The 16494-nt window shown below is 38.0% G+C and overlaps 1 protein-coding gene across 2 annotated transcripts in view; it reads right to left on the bottom strand.

Annotated features, from left to right (window-relative positions):
- Window positions 1-16494, bottom strand: part of LOC112145266 (retinoic acid receptor gamma-A) — a 42718-nt gene that overhangs the window by 7713 nt on the left and 18511 nt on the right. The window contains exon 1 of one of the 2 annotated variants that reach the window (XM_024270400.2): window positions 10647-11281. The exons of the other annotated variant lie outside the window; for it this stretch is intronic. Within the exon in view, the coding sequence (XP_024126168.1) occupies window positions 10647-10791 (145 nt within the window). The 5' untranslated portion in view covers window positions 10792-11281. Of the gene's footprint in view, window positions 1-10646; window positions 11282-16494 lie in introns of those variants that run through there. 2 annotated transcript variants of the gene reach the window in all.

The following is a 16494-nucleotide window of genomic DNA, read 5'->3' as shown; positions in this document are numbered from 1 at the left end:
AGGTTTGATTGGCTTCACCGTTTATTGGAGAGCTGTGGGGGAGCGAAATACCTCTGCTGACTTTTGACTGACATCTGAATTTTTATATTAGTGTGAGTGTGTGTGTGTGTGTGTGTGAGAGGGTGTGCACGTGTGCGAGCTCAGATTTTTATTTGGAACCAACCCTTCCCATATCCCTGAAAGTCCATGTGAACAAACAGAGGTGGGATTTATGGGATGGGGGGCTGTCTCCCTCTGTTCCCTCGCACCGCCTCGCTAAAGAAAATGGCACACTGTATAACACCATATGCTGGTCGCGGGGCAAAGTCATTTGACGGCTGCTGGTGAGAACGGTCAAAACAAACAACGTGAGATGGACGAAGAAGAAAAAAACAGATAAAAAACATCCAGATGTTTACGTCTCCTCACACTGGAACGACGGCAGAGTGGCACAGAAAAGGTAAAACCAGATTCCTCTGATTGTGCCTTTCAACTTTCACCTTCAGTCACCCCAACTTCACCTCCCTCAGCTCCCTCCCACCCCCACCCCCTTGTTTCCTGGCCCTAAATTCCTCAGTGCAGGACGAACAGGGTTTAATAGTTGCCCAGGCCCATAAGCAGCCCTATAAAGGCTGTGTCTCGGATGGGAAGGAGGCCCCCGGCCAGGGTGACGGCCTCTTTATTGGGATCCAGTCACCTTGGGCAGCTATTCACATCAACAGCTCCAGCCTTACATCTATTCCTTGTAAAAATAAAGAATCCGGGGGTCAGAAACCCCAAAGTCACAGCCCCTCCTGTCGCTTCAATGGACAGGACAGCACTGAACCAAATGTGGCCTCCGTCCCACCGCGGCAACCCCAACCTGAACCCGCAGCTCGCCATTAACGAGGGTGGTAAGGTTTCAAAAACGGCACAAAGGAATAATCTCATAAAAACAGAGAGGAGAAATGAAAAGAAGGAGGCCAGACGGAGGACAGAAACTTCTCAGTGGTCTCCTCGCGGTCTAAAATCCGGACTATTTAACTTTGACCTTGACTGAAGAGGGCCATCGCTAATGACGAGCAGACCGCTGTAAAAAATCAGCTAAGTGGCCCGACGTAGAACCACATTCATGTGATAGTGATGTTAAATACATCCGACTTCTCAACATCATCGTTTGATAAGAGCTTTTTTTTTTACTATGAATCAGTAATTCGAGATGGTTTTAGCCAAGTCAAATCTTATCTTCATGATGTGAAGAAATTCAAATACCAATGCTGGTTTCAAGTTTTGACAACAATAACCTTTTAGTTTTCAGTGGTGTTTGATCTGAGGACACAGTCACAAATAGTTCCTTTTTCCCCAAACTTGACCCAGTTAATGCAGACTATAATCAATTGCTTCACCCTGATTTATTCCAAACTGCTGTAGTTTGTGTGTGCTGTGTTTTTAAAGGAACACTCCAATGAAAATTGTCTTTTTAATGTGTTTTTGTAGCATGTTGTAGATATGTTTAGAAGAATTTAGAACTAAAACTGTGTTTCTGAGTATTTCTTTATTCAAATTGTGTTGGATCAGAAACAGATGAAAACCAGCAGTTTGAAAAAGCTCAGATTTGTGACGCCAAAGTCTCTCTTCTCTGAAACACTTGCAGACAAATAGATCCATTAACGTTTTCATTTTATTCATCTGAGCTGCCACAAACTGTACAGCTGGTTTTCTTCAATATTTCTCACCGTTTCTTTTTGCTACGCTAATGTTAGCCTAGGCGTGTGAGGTGCTATAAGCTAGTGGGAGAGAGTGTAAACAAAGGAATGCTGGGTAATTAGCTGAGGCTAAGTCCTACCCACAACCCAAAAGCAAACTTCCGATGAGCTCCTGCTAAATTACATTACTTTTTGATTTTAGCTAAAAACTATATAATCCTAAATAAAACACCACTAAAAAGGATATTACAATAGACAAAAAAGGAGGATTTCACATTTCTCCCGTGACAAATGATTGGATTTTGAAGGAAAGATGTAAATTAAATTAAAACCTGAAGTGGAAAAAATATGTTCCTGCCTTTAAAAAAGCTTGTACGGACAGTAAAACCTGACTAGAGCATGAAAAAAGCATTCATTATGTGTACTGTGACTAAAGACTTCAAGAATGCAGGAGCCTGCAATCTTCCAGCATCTCACTTGTGTTGATTTACTGCTTTTCTTTGTCCTTTCTAGTTTTTTTTAGGAGCCTTTTTAGCTTTTAGCAGCTTTAAAGATTATATTAAACTTCTCAACAGTGATTTAAAATGTAAAAAAAAAAGGAAAATAAATTAATCGGTTTATAAAGGGTTTTAAAGGCATCAGAATCGAGCTGCAACCTGATCACTGTTTTGTGTTTATATAGTAACAGTGGAGAAGCAAAGGCTCCTATTGAACTGAAGAAGCTGCATCTGGCGCCAGAGAGGAGGTCGTGACGGACTGTCTGAGCCAGTGAGGAGGAACGTGACGGAGAAACATGACGGAGGGGAGACAATTGGCCATAGGGGGAGAGGAGGTGGGGAGTTTACCTGGTGTGGAGAAAGAGGGCGAGGAGCCAAGAACTGTCAGCAGCTGTCATCACCCTGAACTCAGCTCAGCCGCAGAGCCTCGGCTTGAGAAAAATACCTCTTTCTCCTTAACCTGCAGTTCACCCCTCGGTGTGTCACAACATCAATCAGCACGCAGCAGAGACAACACATCTCCAAGCAGGAACCAACTCCGTGCAGCCAAACTCCAACCTGTCAGACCACATTTCAGCGTCCAGCATCCTCTGAAAACGACTAAAAGCGCATTTTTTCCTTCTAACTGCAGACAACTTAATTTATTTATTCCTGCGGATCTTCTGGTGTTCTCGGGCTCATCTTCTGTTTGTTGTCAGATCAGAACATCACTGTTTAGACAGCAGGAACCCTCTGGGCCGGCAAACATCGGCCTCATTGGCTCAAAGCTGAGCGCTTTACATCCGCCTGGCGTGCAGCATATCTATATTTCATAGATCTTTGTTGAATGATAACAAGCATGAATGATTTTGCTTTACCTCTGGGACTGTTTGTTAGCGGTGTTTTTGCTTGTTCACATACAGAATAAAAAATATTTACCCTTTTCAAGTTTTTTCATCAGCACAAAGCAAGATTGTCCAAAAAGTGAATTAAATCTATGGTAGAATTTATTTGTTTTGTTGTTTTGACAGACGTATCTTTAACTGTACAATAAAAGGTTCATTTAGCTCTCCCAGCACCTCTGTATTTTATTATATTTGAATATTTTTTTTATTATCTATCTGTGCCAACAGTCCTGCCCACAAACCAGAATTATATTTCTACTGAGCTACAGCCACTGTGCATAAAATGTGTCTTAAATAAACAAGAAAGGCTTTAGGATTTTGACTAAAACTTCAAAATCACATTTAAAAGGTCACTGGAAACTATTTTTGTGATTAAAAAAAAATGTTTAAAAATTTAAATTATGTTGTTTTTAACATGTTCTTGAAGCATTTTTATCGAGGTGGAAGAAGTATATAAAATATAAAATAATTTAAGATTAAAACGGCATTTCTCAGTATTTTTTTAGTTCAAATTATGTTGGATTAGGAGCAGAGAATAATCCTGGGTTAAAAAAAATCTGGGTTTGTAAACTAGCGGGACAAGACAACATAACACAAGATAACTTCCATACCTACAGTCCCACTCACGACTCTAAAAAATGTCTTAAAAATTCAATAGATTTTGCTAAAAACAGCATAATCATAATTAAAAGACAACTGTGAATGCTGTTACAATAGAAAAAAATGTAGTTGTTGTGGGACTTTAAGGCCAAACATCAGCTTCTCATTTTGGGAGACTGTTCAAAAACTAAATAAAAAAAAAAACCAAAACTAAATCTTAAGAAAGTTACAAAAAGAAATCTGCCCAATAAAGTTTTTCAATCACAAAATAATTGTATTTTAACAAAACCTTTTTGCAGTGTTTAACCTGCATCCATCCTGAACCAAATCTGCAGGAACGTGCTGGAATCACGACCCGACGCTCCAAAAAAAAAACTAAACCGTCTTTATTTGTTCACATCAAGATTCTGCAAAATACTTTCATACCTCTGCGAACAAGCCAACTGTATTAAGAATGTGTTACAATTCACAAGAAAAACCAAAAACCATTTGGATCCACGTTCATTCAGCTGTCAAAAGATTTACACGGATGACAAATTTAGCCTTTGGCTAACTTTTTAACCCACAGAATGCTCAGCAGCACACTGTGGAATGTGTGCACATTTGTGAAAATGTGTGTGTGCCAGACAGTTTTTTGTGTGACTTAATGTGCAAAAGAAATTACAAAACGGTAGAAAGAGAGATTTTTAACCCTCTCTATTGTTACAGTGATGTGGAACCTTTAAGGTGATTTTCCGAGCACGGATGGTGATGGTGAACCTCAAACATGCTGAGCGAGTAATTACCACAGCAGCGGGGCAGATCTGAGAGACAATCCCTTTCATCAGCTGGTCTAAGTTCAATACCAACCCCTCCTCTCCCCCTGTAATAACCCTCACCCCCCCTCACCCTGTTGTCCTCCTCCTGCCTTCCTGCCCTGGCAGAAGGAGGAGCCCTTCCTGTCGTTGGCGGCGCCTTTTAAAGGAGAGGCTGTGAAAACCAGGCTACTGTCCAGGAGATGGCTCCATAAAAGACAGCGACCAAACACTCACAAAAAGAGGCTGGGACACACAAAAGCACACACAGAGCCACAAAACAGAAGTCCACCTCGCAAATGAGGAACAAATATTCTCATTATGTTTATATGGCTTTGTTTTTTTATTTATGTACATGAAATACATGTACATAAATAAAAAAACAAAAAAATTACTGGTTTATGCATAAATGAAGGCTGTACTTTTGCAGCAGAATGTTGCTGCGTTAAACTATGTTTTTATTTACGTCGTTCTCTGAAGTTAATAGCTCTATTTTTGTCAAAAAATATTTGCATTTGAATACACATTTTTATAGAACAAAAGAAAAGTCTCCCGCGGGAGCAAACTGTGAAGGTGGAGAGGAGAACAGTGGGAGCTGAGAGTCTGAGACAAGCTGCAACACGACTCGGAACTTCTCTCTCAAAGATGCTGCTTTCATCACCTGAACGAGGAGGAAGCTACCACTTCTTACTGTCTTCTTATGACAAATAGATCACTGACAACAAATAATAGTAAAACTGGAGTAAAAATGAGTGTCAAAATAATGATTCATCCTTATCATTTGTTGCATCAGTAAACCTTTAATTTGACAGAATTAAAAAAAATAAATGTTAAGGATGACCTATAATGCAGTTTTATACAATTTAAAAAATACCTGCTAATGATTCACTTTATTTGTCAAATATTTTGCTGAAATTACTTACTTTTGAATTTTGAGGTAAAAAAACCCTGAAAATATCTTTCACTAAATCAATGTTTCTACACCATATACAGTAATAGCATCCAGGACAGAATTTTTTTTTTCAGTTTTATTCAATAAAACAAAAACATACAATACAACTTTAAATTGCCATCGCAAACATGGATAAAAAAAGAAAAGAGGACAGAAAGAAGTGGAAATTAACATTGTCTGCCCCTAAATTCATTTTAACTTCAATTTGAACAATTTTCAATTTCAAACCGAATGTCACACCATTGAACTGAATTGTTGGGATGTTTTGTTACATTATACCAGGTAGAATGAGCCAACTGAAAGTTTGCTGCATTCTTCATCGTTACTTGTTTGGGCTGCATGGTGGTGCAGCGGGTAGCGCTCTTGCCTCTCAGCCTGGTTCGAATCCCAACAGGATTCATAGGTTTATTGATTACTCTAATCAGGGGTGTCAAAGTCAATCGCACAAGGGGCCAAAATCCAAACACACCTTAGGATGTGGGCCGAACAGGATAAACATTCATTGAACACTCTAGAACTAAAATTTTGAAACTTAAAAAATTTAACTTTTTAACATAACAATGAAGAATAAAAAGGCAGGAATATTATTCCATAATAAATCAACTTAAACATTAAATAACTTTTGATATTTTATTCCCCATAAAAACATATTTTTCAAAATTAAACAAGTTAGAAATAAGTGCAAGATAACATCGGGCCGTTAATAACAATAAAATAAAATAATATAATAGAACTACCTGGCGGGCCTGATCCGGCCCCCGGGCCTTGACTTTGACGCATGAGCTCTAATGTGTCCCTTATAGAGGTTTGTATTGTCAAGAGTCTGGCGATATGATACATATCACGATACACGTATCATGATATGTATCATATCCCCATATATTTCAATGTAGTACCAGACAATATCTCCCTGTTTTTTTTTTAATTTGACTTAAGAATAATCTGAAATCTTTTGGTAATTTAGGAAACATTTAAGTGAAAACAAAAGTAAGATTGAACTACATGTTTTCTTTTAAACACTAATTAAAAACTTCCTTCCCAGTATTTCAAATCGATACCATATCGCCAAATAAATGATCGTGATATTTCACTGAATCGATATTTTCTTACCCCCCCCCCCTAAGTCCCTGAGGTGTGACTGTGTGGGTGCTTGTTTGCCCTTCAGGGTGTACCACGCCTTCGTCTAACAGTAGGACAGGCTCCGCCCACCCTAAACCCCAAAGGGATCAAGCGGATTAGGAAAATTGATGGATGGTAGTTACTTGATTTAATGGCTTTTTTACATAGTTTATTTGTTGTGTTGTAACACACAAATCCTAAATCAAACCGAAACAAAACCGTGACCCAAAAATTGAGGTCTGAACGGAAACATTATACTTAGATTTAACATTACTTTTATTGATCAAGTCTGTAAATGAAAAGTTTATCATTATATCAAAAGACAATAAAAGGAGATTTTATTCAGCAAAACTGGAATAAAATTGGAATATGAGAACATTTGTCATCGGATTGAACACATCTGCTCCTTCACATAAAAAATGGAGATCCGAAATTCAAGTGAGATCTGTTTAATCCACAGATTTTTTCTTTTTATCAGCAACAGTTTGTAAAAGTATCTCCATTGTGCTGTTGAGGGCCTAAATGAGATAAATGATGCTGAATGAAGGAGTGTTTCATCCTTTAGGCCTTAGACACCTTAAATCCCAAATTCCACCTTTAATCTGCTTTTCTTCTCTCATCTTCTCCAACAAAGCGGCCAAATCTCTTAATTGACCTTTTCTCTTCATAATTGAATCATTAAAAGCTCTTGGGTGCTCAGCATACGGCGTGTAAGCCGATCTATGTGTGAGCCAAGTATAAACACACAATTTGGCTGGGAGCGAGACACACTCACGTACACACACACATGCACACACAGGGCAACAGTTTTTGGCATGTCCCCTTTCCCCTCCGATACCTCCTGACTCTGAAACAAAGGAAGGCAAAGAGGTGGTGAACTGCCTCGCAAGAAAAAACCAGGAAGAGATCACACACACACACACCCCGCCCCATACACATCCAGACAAACACACACCGGAGACACTGTGTGTCAAAAAGACAGTCCGTTCTATGACTAATCAGCTGATCGTTTCAGATCCAAACCTAAAAATAACAGATCTGGAGATTATTTGAGTACGTGCAAATGTCTAAAAATGTTTCATATGGTCAGAAATTCTGCCTCTTTTAGTTTGTGTGAACATTTCCCCAATAGTTCAATTTTAAGGCACATTTTTATGTCTATAAAATATTACATTTCAACAATTAAAGTGTTGTCTAAACAATTAAACCCCCACTTAAATCATGTTTTGATTTATTGCGTTTTTTATTTATTTATTTATTTATTTTTAGCCAAAATCAATAAACATGTTGTTTTCTAAGACAGAGTTTCTGCAGAGTTGAAGGAGTTCATTAGAAAGTTGTCTCTGATTTGTGGGCGGGACTGTTGGTGTAGTAAGCCCGCACCCACTTCCCCTCATTTACACATTCTCCTGCTAGCTTACAGCCCCTCACAACACCAACCTAACATTACCTGTGCAACAAAAATGGTGAGCACTATAGGAGCTATCCAGCTGTAGAGTTTTGATCCAGATACCAGCTCAGACGAGGAAAACGAAGACGTTCATGGATCTACAAAACTTTATAAAATAAATATTTTCGCAGGACATGGACACTTTACACTTCTGTGACCTTAAGTTGGCTATATGGTCACATATTTACTCAGTCATCAAACTTTTGCCTTTTGTCTTTATCATTTTCAAGCTGCATTTTCATTATCTTTGAAATTGCGCATTTTGGATTTAAAATAATAAATTCGCCTAAAAAAAAGTTTTTGCGGTGGGAGTAGGTGGCTTTTGAGGTTAATTGAAAATGACAAATTTTGTAAAACTGCATCAAATACAATTTGTTAAAAAATAAAATTAGTGACGTGACCAACAGCGACTGCACAGAGAATAATAGAATAGAATAGAACAGAAATACTTTATTCAATCCAGGCTGGGAAATTAGGCTGTTGCAGCATTAGGCATATGCAGAAGATATTAACACATAGAGGAAAAGCAATATTTACAAAAGATAAGGAAATAATATACAATAAAAAACAAAAGCAAATTGTGCAAATTGTAATGTGCAGAATATAATAATAGGGAGTGTGCAAACAGAGGCAGTAGTGGAGAGGTAATAATAAAAAATAAGAGGTAGTGAGAGGTCCTACTGCATCACACAGCTCATCAATAGTTGAGTTTGTCTTGCAGAATTATTGGATCCACAGCTCCTCTTTAAAATCATTAACCATGACTTCCCAAAATCACTGCATCCGTAGTTACTTCCACGTAGCTCGCCACTCCCTAATCTGAACAAGACGTCGACGTCTCCTTTGATAGATGATGATAAGCGCTAGTGCCGTGGCAGAAATTTGAATGTATCTGCGGTAAATTTAAGTATTGTTCATCACCATGTTTTTGAATGATTTATCACATTAGTTGGTTTGTGTTCTTTCACACAATTATGATTTAATGGAAACAGTGTAATTGCAATATTGTGTTTTTTCTACATTTCTAGAATTTTGAGGTTTTGCACAAATTTGTTATGGAAATACATCTAATGTCGTTTAGTTGTTTAATATTATACCACGTATGTTGACAAATAAAATTTTAATTTGATCTATTTGTCTAGCTTTTGGGCGTAATATACAAATACAAGCTTTTTCCAACTTTTTGTCTGCTCCTGATTCACGATTTAAATAAAGAAATACCATTTTAATCTTAATTTTCTTTATATATGTCCTCCATCATGGGAAAAATGCCACAAGAAAATGTCCTTCAGGCATATTTTTGTCATTAAAAAAGAAGAGATTACAACAGTGAAGGTGTTGTCTTAACTATGTAATTAAATACACAATTAACAGTTGAAACAAACTGTTAAAATCTGATTTGTTTTTGTTACAAAACTAAAAAAGATCATCTGATTATTTTGATCTACTTATCTTATTTTTCTCTCTCATTTCAGCAGTTAATCTCGTGATCACATTTATTTTGTAACTTGAAGCTGAACAGATCAGTCTGATTAGAAAAGAACTACAGGAAATATCTGAAGTCATCCACTTAAAACTCTTCTGAAACTATTCTGGTCACTCTATTAAACAGGTTTTTTTCATTTGCACAACAAAAAACATACTTTTTTGTTCGGTTGGTTATAAAGAGTACAGTCTTTACCATAAAAGACTAAACAAAACCAAATGTCATATAGAAGACAAAACTCCTGATTAATGAGTATTTGTGGACATTTGTCTTTCAAGCTGGCATCTGGCAAAGCTCCACGGCGAGTTGAAACAGGCCCTGCTGTGGTGTTTGTCATCCTGACTGCTTATCCATCATCATTAGTGAGCACTGTGGGCCTGACACTGTTTAATGCAATGCAATCCAAATACTCACTGAAGATGAATAGACTTCAGGCCCTCAATAAGAACATCCCAAATGAAGGAAAAGTGGACAGCGTGCGTTTTATTTCACCTCAGTATGTCTGAGTTTGACTAAAGTTGCTGTTTGATTTTCCACCTAATCAAGGAAAGTGAGAATGGACTGCATGACATTAACAAAAGGTCCACTTAGTTTTCCAGCAGACAGAGTAAAGTTTTTTTTTTTTTGGTTATCTTTGCTGTGTTTGCCAGCTGCTGATTAGATTTTGTATTTTTGTATTTTTTTAACAGAGCAGTATCTTAACGCCTGATGCAATCTGCCCTGCCTGCCCAGGAGCTATCAGAAGAATGTCTAGCTTGTATAGAGAGGACAGATAGCACATGATTCTTACACTAACTCCAAAGAATTCTCAGTCCTTGCAATTTCAGGACTAACTTTTGTCTAATTTTAACATAAAAAAAGTTGTAAAAATGCTTAGATTTTAGAATAAAACTTTGATTCTGTCTGTTTGGACGTTTCTGGAGATGTTGTTTGGAAGAGCTGTCAATCAAGTGAAGTCATTCATGAAGAAAACAAACGGCGTGATGTATAAATACACTCACTCACGCTCACAAAGCACACTAAGCACATAAACAAACACACTGCGGGGTGAGAATGGGTACACATAATCGAAAGGAATCTGACTCTTCCTGTAGAGAGGGCTCAGTGATAACAAAACCAGGACTGATAACACACACACACACACACACACCCCCCCCACACACACTGAGCTGCTGTTTTGCAGACAGACTGAGTACTCACACTGAACGCTGCTCGCCCCGGCCCAAGCAAAGGGGTCCAGCCCGGAGAAGTATGAGGCGGCCTTGCTGAGCATGCAGGAGCCCTGCCTGGACACATCAAAGAGGGGCCGAGGGCCCAGACCCAGAGCCTCCATGCAGTCGAACATACTCCCACTACTTTCTCAGGTTCTGCTGGAAGAAACTTTAGCAACAGCCTCCAGTGAAGTAACCTAATGCCCTGCTTGGTCCAGGTGTCCTCTGTCTGTCTGATCCTGCCACTGGCCCCCCTCTGCCCGTCCTCCAAACTCCAACATGAGCAAAGCGCCCTCAGCAGAACCTTCTCTTCCCCCTCAGCCTGTGAGAACGTCTCTTTCTCTGTCAGATCTCCTTGCTGCCCTGAGCTGCTTAGGCTGATCCCAGCTCCCCTCTTGCTGGATCTGTGGGCCTCTCACAGCCTGCTGCTGCACTCACAGCCAACTGTCTCCCAGTGCTGCAAAAAAGGGGCGTGGCCCAGGCACATGAAAGGGGAGGGGAACAACAGCAATGGCAGCGTGTCTCCTGATTCCTGATTGGCTGCACAATCATCCGTCAGCTCCCACCTACTTTTTTCTGAAGTTTTCACAGAAAATAATTAAAAAAATGATTTTCTAATTGTAATGCTTTAACAATAAATTCTGTGTTGTAAATAAATATATTAAAAATAATAAAATTTTAAATTTTAATAACAGCTTTAGACATTTTTATTCCTGAGTAAATTATGTTTTATAATTAGACTACAACTTTTTTTAATTCATTCATCTTGTATTTGTTTTTAAAGAATAAAACATTAAAGAACACATTTTTTTACATGAAGCTGTTTCTAATTATACATTTAAAATATATATATTTTTTTGGTTCAAGATGATTGTAAATCAAGAAGAGTTAGTAAATTAGCGAAACACAGCAAGGAGTTAAAATTATTATAATTTTTTTTTTATTTGTTTACCGAAAATTTATTTATTTTTTACTAAGATGACAACTATGTAATTTGCCTCAGATGATAAAAACAATGTTAAAAGTAAAAAAAAGAACTGCCAATGATTTTGTTTTATTGTTTGAAAAACTACTTGAATAGGTCCTGACAACTGTAGATAAAGTCCTTCAGACATTGTTTCGAGCAGGGTAAACTCATTTCCCACGCACACATGACCAAAAAAATTCCTCAGCCACATTCACACATGCACTGCAGACATTCAATCTTTCAACATTTTCTGAAAGAATTGTGTGTTCAGAAATATCCGCATCAGAAGAGCTGGACGTTCTCCAGACGTAACCCAGACCGTCCCCCTGAGTGTTCGAGTCTGGAAAACGGGACCAGAGGATATGATTCACTTCAAGAGAGTTTGTGCTCTGATGATTTTTCTATCGTAAACTGATTTCATAAAAGAAGCAGCTGTTTGGAAAGTTGGTTTTGGAGGCTGTTGTTTGTGAAGGTTAGTGCTGCACAGGGATCCCCAAAGTAACTGGGAACAACAATGACGGCTTTGTTCTGTTTGCTGCAGTTTATGGTTGTGTTAAGTGAAGCTTAAACTGGAGTTTAGCCTAAACTATTTAAGGCAGAAGCGTATTCAAAGAGTTTCGGGGAAAATTTTCTGCTGCCTCTCATAATTCTCCTTTTTTGTTTTGATTTCTCAGACTTTTCCTTTAAAATTCATCCATCTTTTTTTGTTTCATTTTATCCCCCTCCTTTCAGCCTTTTCTGAACAAACTGAATTTTTCAATTTGGTTGAAGCGATCCTCCCTGGATCTCATTGGATCCTCCAGTCAGTCAGACTGAAGTGTAACTGCTGCAGGCGAGCCCGAGTCTGAATAGTGTGTATACGATACGAAGGCACCCTCCCTCCCTCTGCTTCTTCCTCCCTTTCCTTCCCTCGTTCAAGAGAGATGAACTCTGGAAGAAACCCCCAATGGGGCCCTAACACCCCCCCTTCGCTCAGACACACTTCCAAACTTGTCCTGCCCGTGGCTTCGTACCCACCACATTGTATCTTACAACTCTGTTTATTCTTTTTTTCCCGTCTGTTGTTTGTTTATTTTTCTTCCAGCCCTCCTAATCCATTATTAACATTATCAGAAGAATAATTTATTTCTAAAGTTTATTATTCTTCATATAATTCTTGAAATTGGCGCAATTTTTGGTTATTTACTCTGAGTTTGCTCGGGCAAACACACCATGATGCACAATAATATCAGGCTGCTGAGCTCTCTCCACACCTTGAGACAATTAGCCTCCCTGCCTCGCAGCACCCTGCCCCCTGTTGCTGCTTTGAGGAAAGAAGTACACAAATGGAAAGGGGGGGAATGCGAAGAAGAAGAAAAATAGCCGTATCACTTTCTTTCACTTTCAGCAAAAACACTGCTTCAGACCCACTACTTAAGCCAAGCAAATTGCGGCCCTTTGAAGCTGAAAGAATGGCGCTCTCCAGCCAACCTGGACCCCCTACTCCCTTTCTTCCAGCACACAAATCGTTGGACGGGCGAGTCGTGTTTCGAACGTCAGCTTTTTTTGGCTCCCATCACTAAGTAAGACCAAAAAAACGAACTTTAATCTGCAGTTCCTGCCTGTTTTTTTGTTGTTTTGTCGCTGTAGTCATCAGAAAACACAAATTGGAGATGTTCGTGGCTGTTGGAATGCGCAGCTTAAAGAGCTCGTATGTGTTTTGTGTGCATGTGAGTGTGCAGGCTTAGACAATTATGTGTGTGCTTAAATAGAGTGCCTGTGATGACAGACAGAGAGAAAAACACACAACCCTCTCTCTGTGCCTTTTGGTTCAGGTTACCAACGCGCACACACAGATTCGAAATACATCACAAAGAACAAGATGTAACCGCCACAAGAAGTATGAAAAGATGTCAGCTTTATGACCTAAAATAAAATAGGGTTTCAAGGGCCGTGAGCCCAACATCGACACTGATATCATTAGAAATGTTTTCTCTACGGGTGAAAATCCAGAAATTGTTTCATGTTTTTGTGTTCCAAAAGTCATGCTTCATCCAAAAACACTTCCCTGTGTGCTTTCTTTGCCAGTGAAAAAGACAAAAGAACATACAGCTTGAATAAATTTATTGCAGATTTTTTTTTTAAGAGGAAATCAAGTCTGGAGGTTTTGGTAGAGTTTCAGTTCATTTGGGAGAAAATCCCAAAATGGCTCTAGTTTGGATAAGAAGCGGGATTTCTTTCCTTTGCTACTCTCTAAAATCCACCGTCATGATTTCTAGAATGAGTTTCTTGATCAGCTGCACTTTAGTAAACAAAGCAGAGGAAACATAAACTAAATCTCCATCATTTGATTAAACAGTCCCTAAAGTCTCTGAGGGGATGAAAATCTTTCATCTTCCGGTGTTTGTGTGTCACTGTGGCGATGCAGGAGTGTACTCAGGGCGTGTCTGCATGGCACAAACTGACACGGACCATGTGTGCGCTTACAGATGTGACTAAAAATAAGACCAGCCTGACGGGTAGAATAGTGCATTTCCACCAATGGGAGGAACCACTCAGTTTGTTGCTGGTCAGCCATGGTTATAAATATATTTTGCTAATTAAAACAATTTCTAAATATTTTTTAATAATAATTTTGTTTATATCTACTTTCCAACAGTTTATCTGTGAAATATCTTTTAAAAATTAGCTACATGACATCATCTTACTTTAATAACTAAATTATTTGTTTATCTTTCATTTCATAGGCCCACTCCAGTAAAAAATCGTGTTTAAAGATATTTTTGTGGCATTTTTCTGATGATGAAGGGATATATTAAGACAGTTAAGCTTAAAATTGCATTTCAGAGTGTTTGTTCAAATCGTTAAGAATCAGGAGCAGATGAAAAATAACATTTGAAAAAGCTTGTAGGTGTGAAGGAACTGCTACAGTTGGTGGGCCACAAGCTCCCTGCTTTACTCCATTCTAACAAATGTTACCTCATTAGTAAAAACAGATTAGAATGTTGTCAAATTAAAAAAAAATAAATCATCAGATATTTTGTCCCTGGTTGCAGAATTTCATTGCAGTGTTTCTTTAACAAGATGAACTCCAATAATGATCATTGTTTCTCTTCCATTTCATTATACCACCTCCACTTGACTATGTTATTCCAAAAATGTTAAATTCACTTTGTCTCTACACATTTAACCCAGCAGCTGCAGACCGGATGTGGACTCATCTCTGAACACCACAGTTCTCCACATATTGGGGTTCAAACCTACATGATGCAAAGAACAGAGCAAACAGACCAGATGGGACAAAGCAGGCATGACTCCTGGCAGCAGAAGGTTGTCTGTTTTAGATTGTCTGGATACAAACCTTTCAACCATAACATCCTGTAAACCCTGAATACCAATCTGTAGAAAACTTCAGAAACCACAAGAAGAAAGCATAAACTGGGGCTGCAAAAACAGTTTTTACATTACAAGTTCACCTTGAGCTTAGATGCAAAAATAGGGTTTACTACAAGAAATTCAGTGCATCCTTTTTTGTGTGAACTCTTTAAAATAAGACACAATTCACAAGAGGTTTAAATAGTTTTCTTGTCATATGAGGATTTACTGCTAACATCTTATTTGTGCAAAAAAACACATATTTCACTTTCAAAGTACAAGTATGAGCTGCATTGGCCTTTATGTGTCTCATAAAAATTATGATTCCTTTCAGTTCTTCTCTACCCATAGGATTGCATGGCATGTAGGGTGCTACACCTCAAATATATTATCTCCACGTTGCATTGATCACTATCACTCAGAGTGACTTTCTTCTGTCCGTCATGTTTTATCATTTATCTTACGGACTCACATGAGAGTTCCTCAGATATCTGAGCATCAGATCTGCTTCTCACTCACTGCAGACTCTGTAAACTTGTCTGGGTGGAGATTTAATCTGAGTTCAGATTTAAAGGAGCACACACAGATTATTTTGAGTAGGATTCACATGCTGATAGCTTTTACTAAGATTAGGAGAAAAAACTTGAGAAACTCGTTTATTTCAATACTTTTGTTTGTTTTCTTCACCAGCAGCTTTCATTTGCGGTGGAGTTTATCTGTGCATAATTTGATTAACTGGACCTAATGGATCATTTAGAAGGTTAAAGCTTGTAACAGAGTAAATAAAAGTAGTTTTTTAGGCAAAAAAAAAATTCTGCAGGTTTCTCTTTCAATTATTCTAGAAATATTCTAGAACCACAAGCTCACTTTAAAAGATGACACTGTGACATAAACTATGAACTTCAAGGAAACAGTTCTAAATGAGGGGAAATGTCCCTGCAGTTAAACTAAGGCTGGGTATCGGCTAGAATTTCTAGAGCCTGAATCGATTTGATTCTGATTTTTTTCCAATTCTTTAATTCAATTCAAATTTAAGTTTAGTAATTTATACGCATTTGTTTAGACATACATTAAAAATCTACTATTTAATTTAAATATATTTGTCTTAATTTGATATAGAGTTCACATATTGTGAAATTTATTAGTAAAATACTGAGATTTTTAATCTCATACAGTTTTACATAGATTATCTGAAGGAGAAGTTCTAACAAAAATCTTCAGATCATTAACATTGTAAACATTGTTCTGCTTCTCCTGGAGGACGTTTCAGTTTGGCCACTAGGTGGCGATCGTGCTATAGAAGTACACTTCATTCAAGAAGAAGACAACAGTATGAGGGAAAAAAAGAAGTTTTAGACTACAAATGGTTACTTTAAAATGTATTCCCTTAAAAGAGTTTAAAAAATTAATGTCTGTAAGTAAATAAAGATGTTTAGATAGTCAGCAATGTATTTTTTTGGTCAACCGAATGTTAGCATTAGCCATCCTTTTGGAAATTCTATTGAACGTTAGCATC

This window comes from Oryzias melastigma, linkage group LG5, assembly GCF_002922805.2.
Source record: "Oryzias melastigma strain HK-1 linkage group LG5, ASM292280v2, whole genome shotgun sequence".
Taxonomy (NCBI): Eukaryota; Metazoa; Chordata; class Actinopteri; order Beloniformes; family Adrianichthyidae; genus Oryzias; species Oryzias melastigma.
This window is presented reverse-complemented; position numbering and strand designations above follow the sequence as displayed.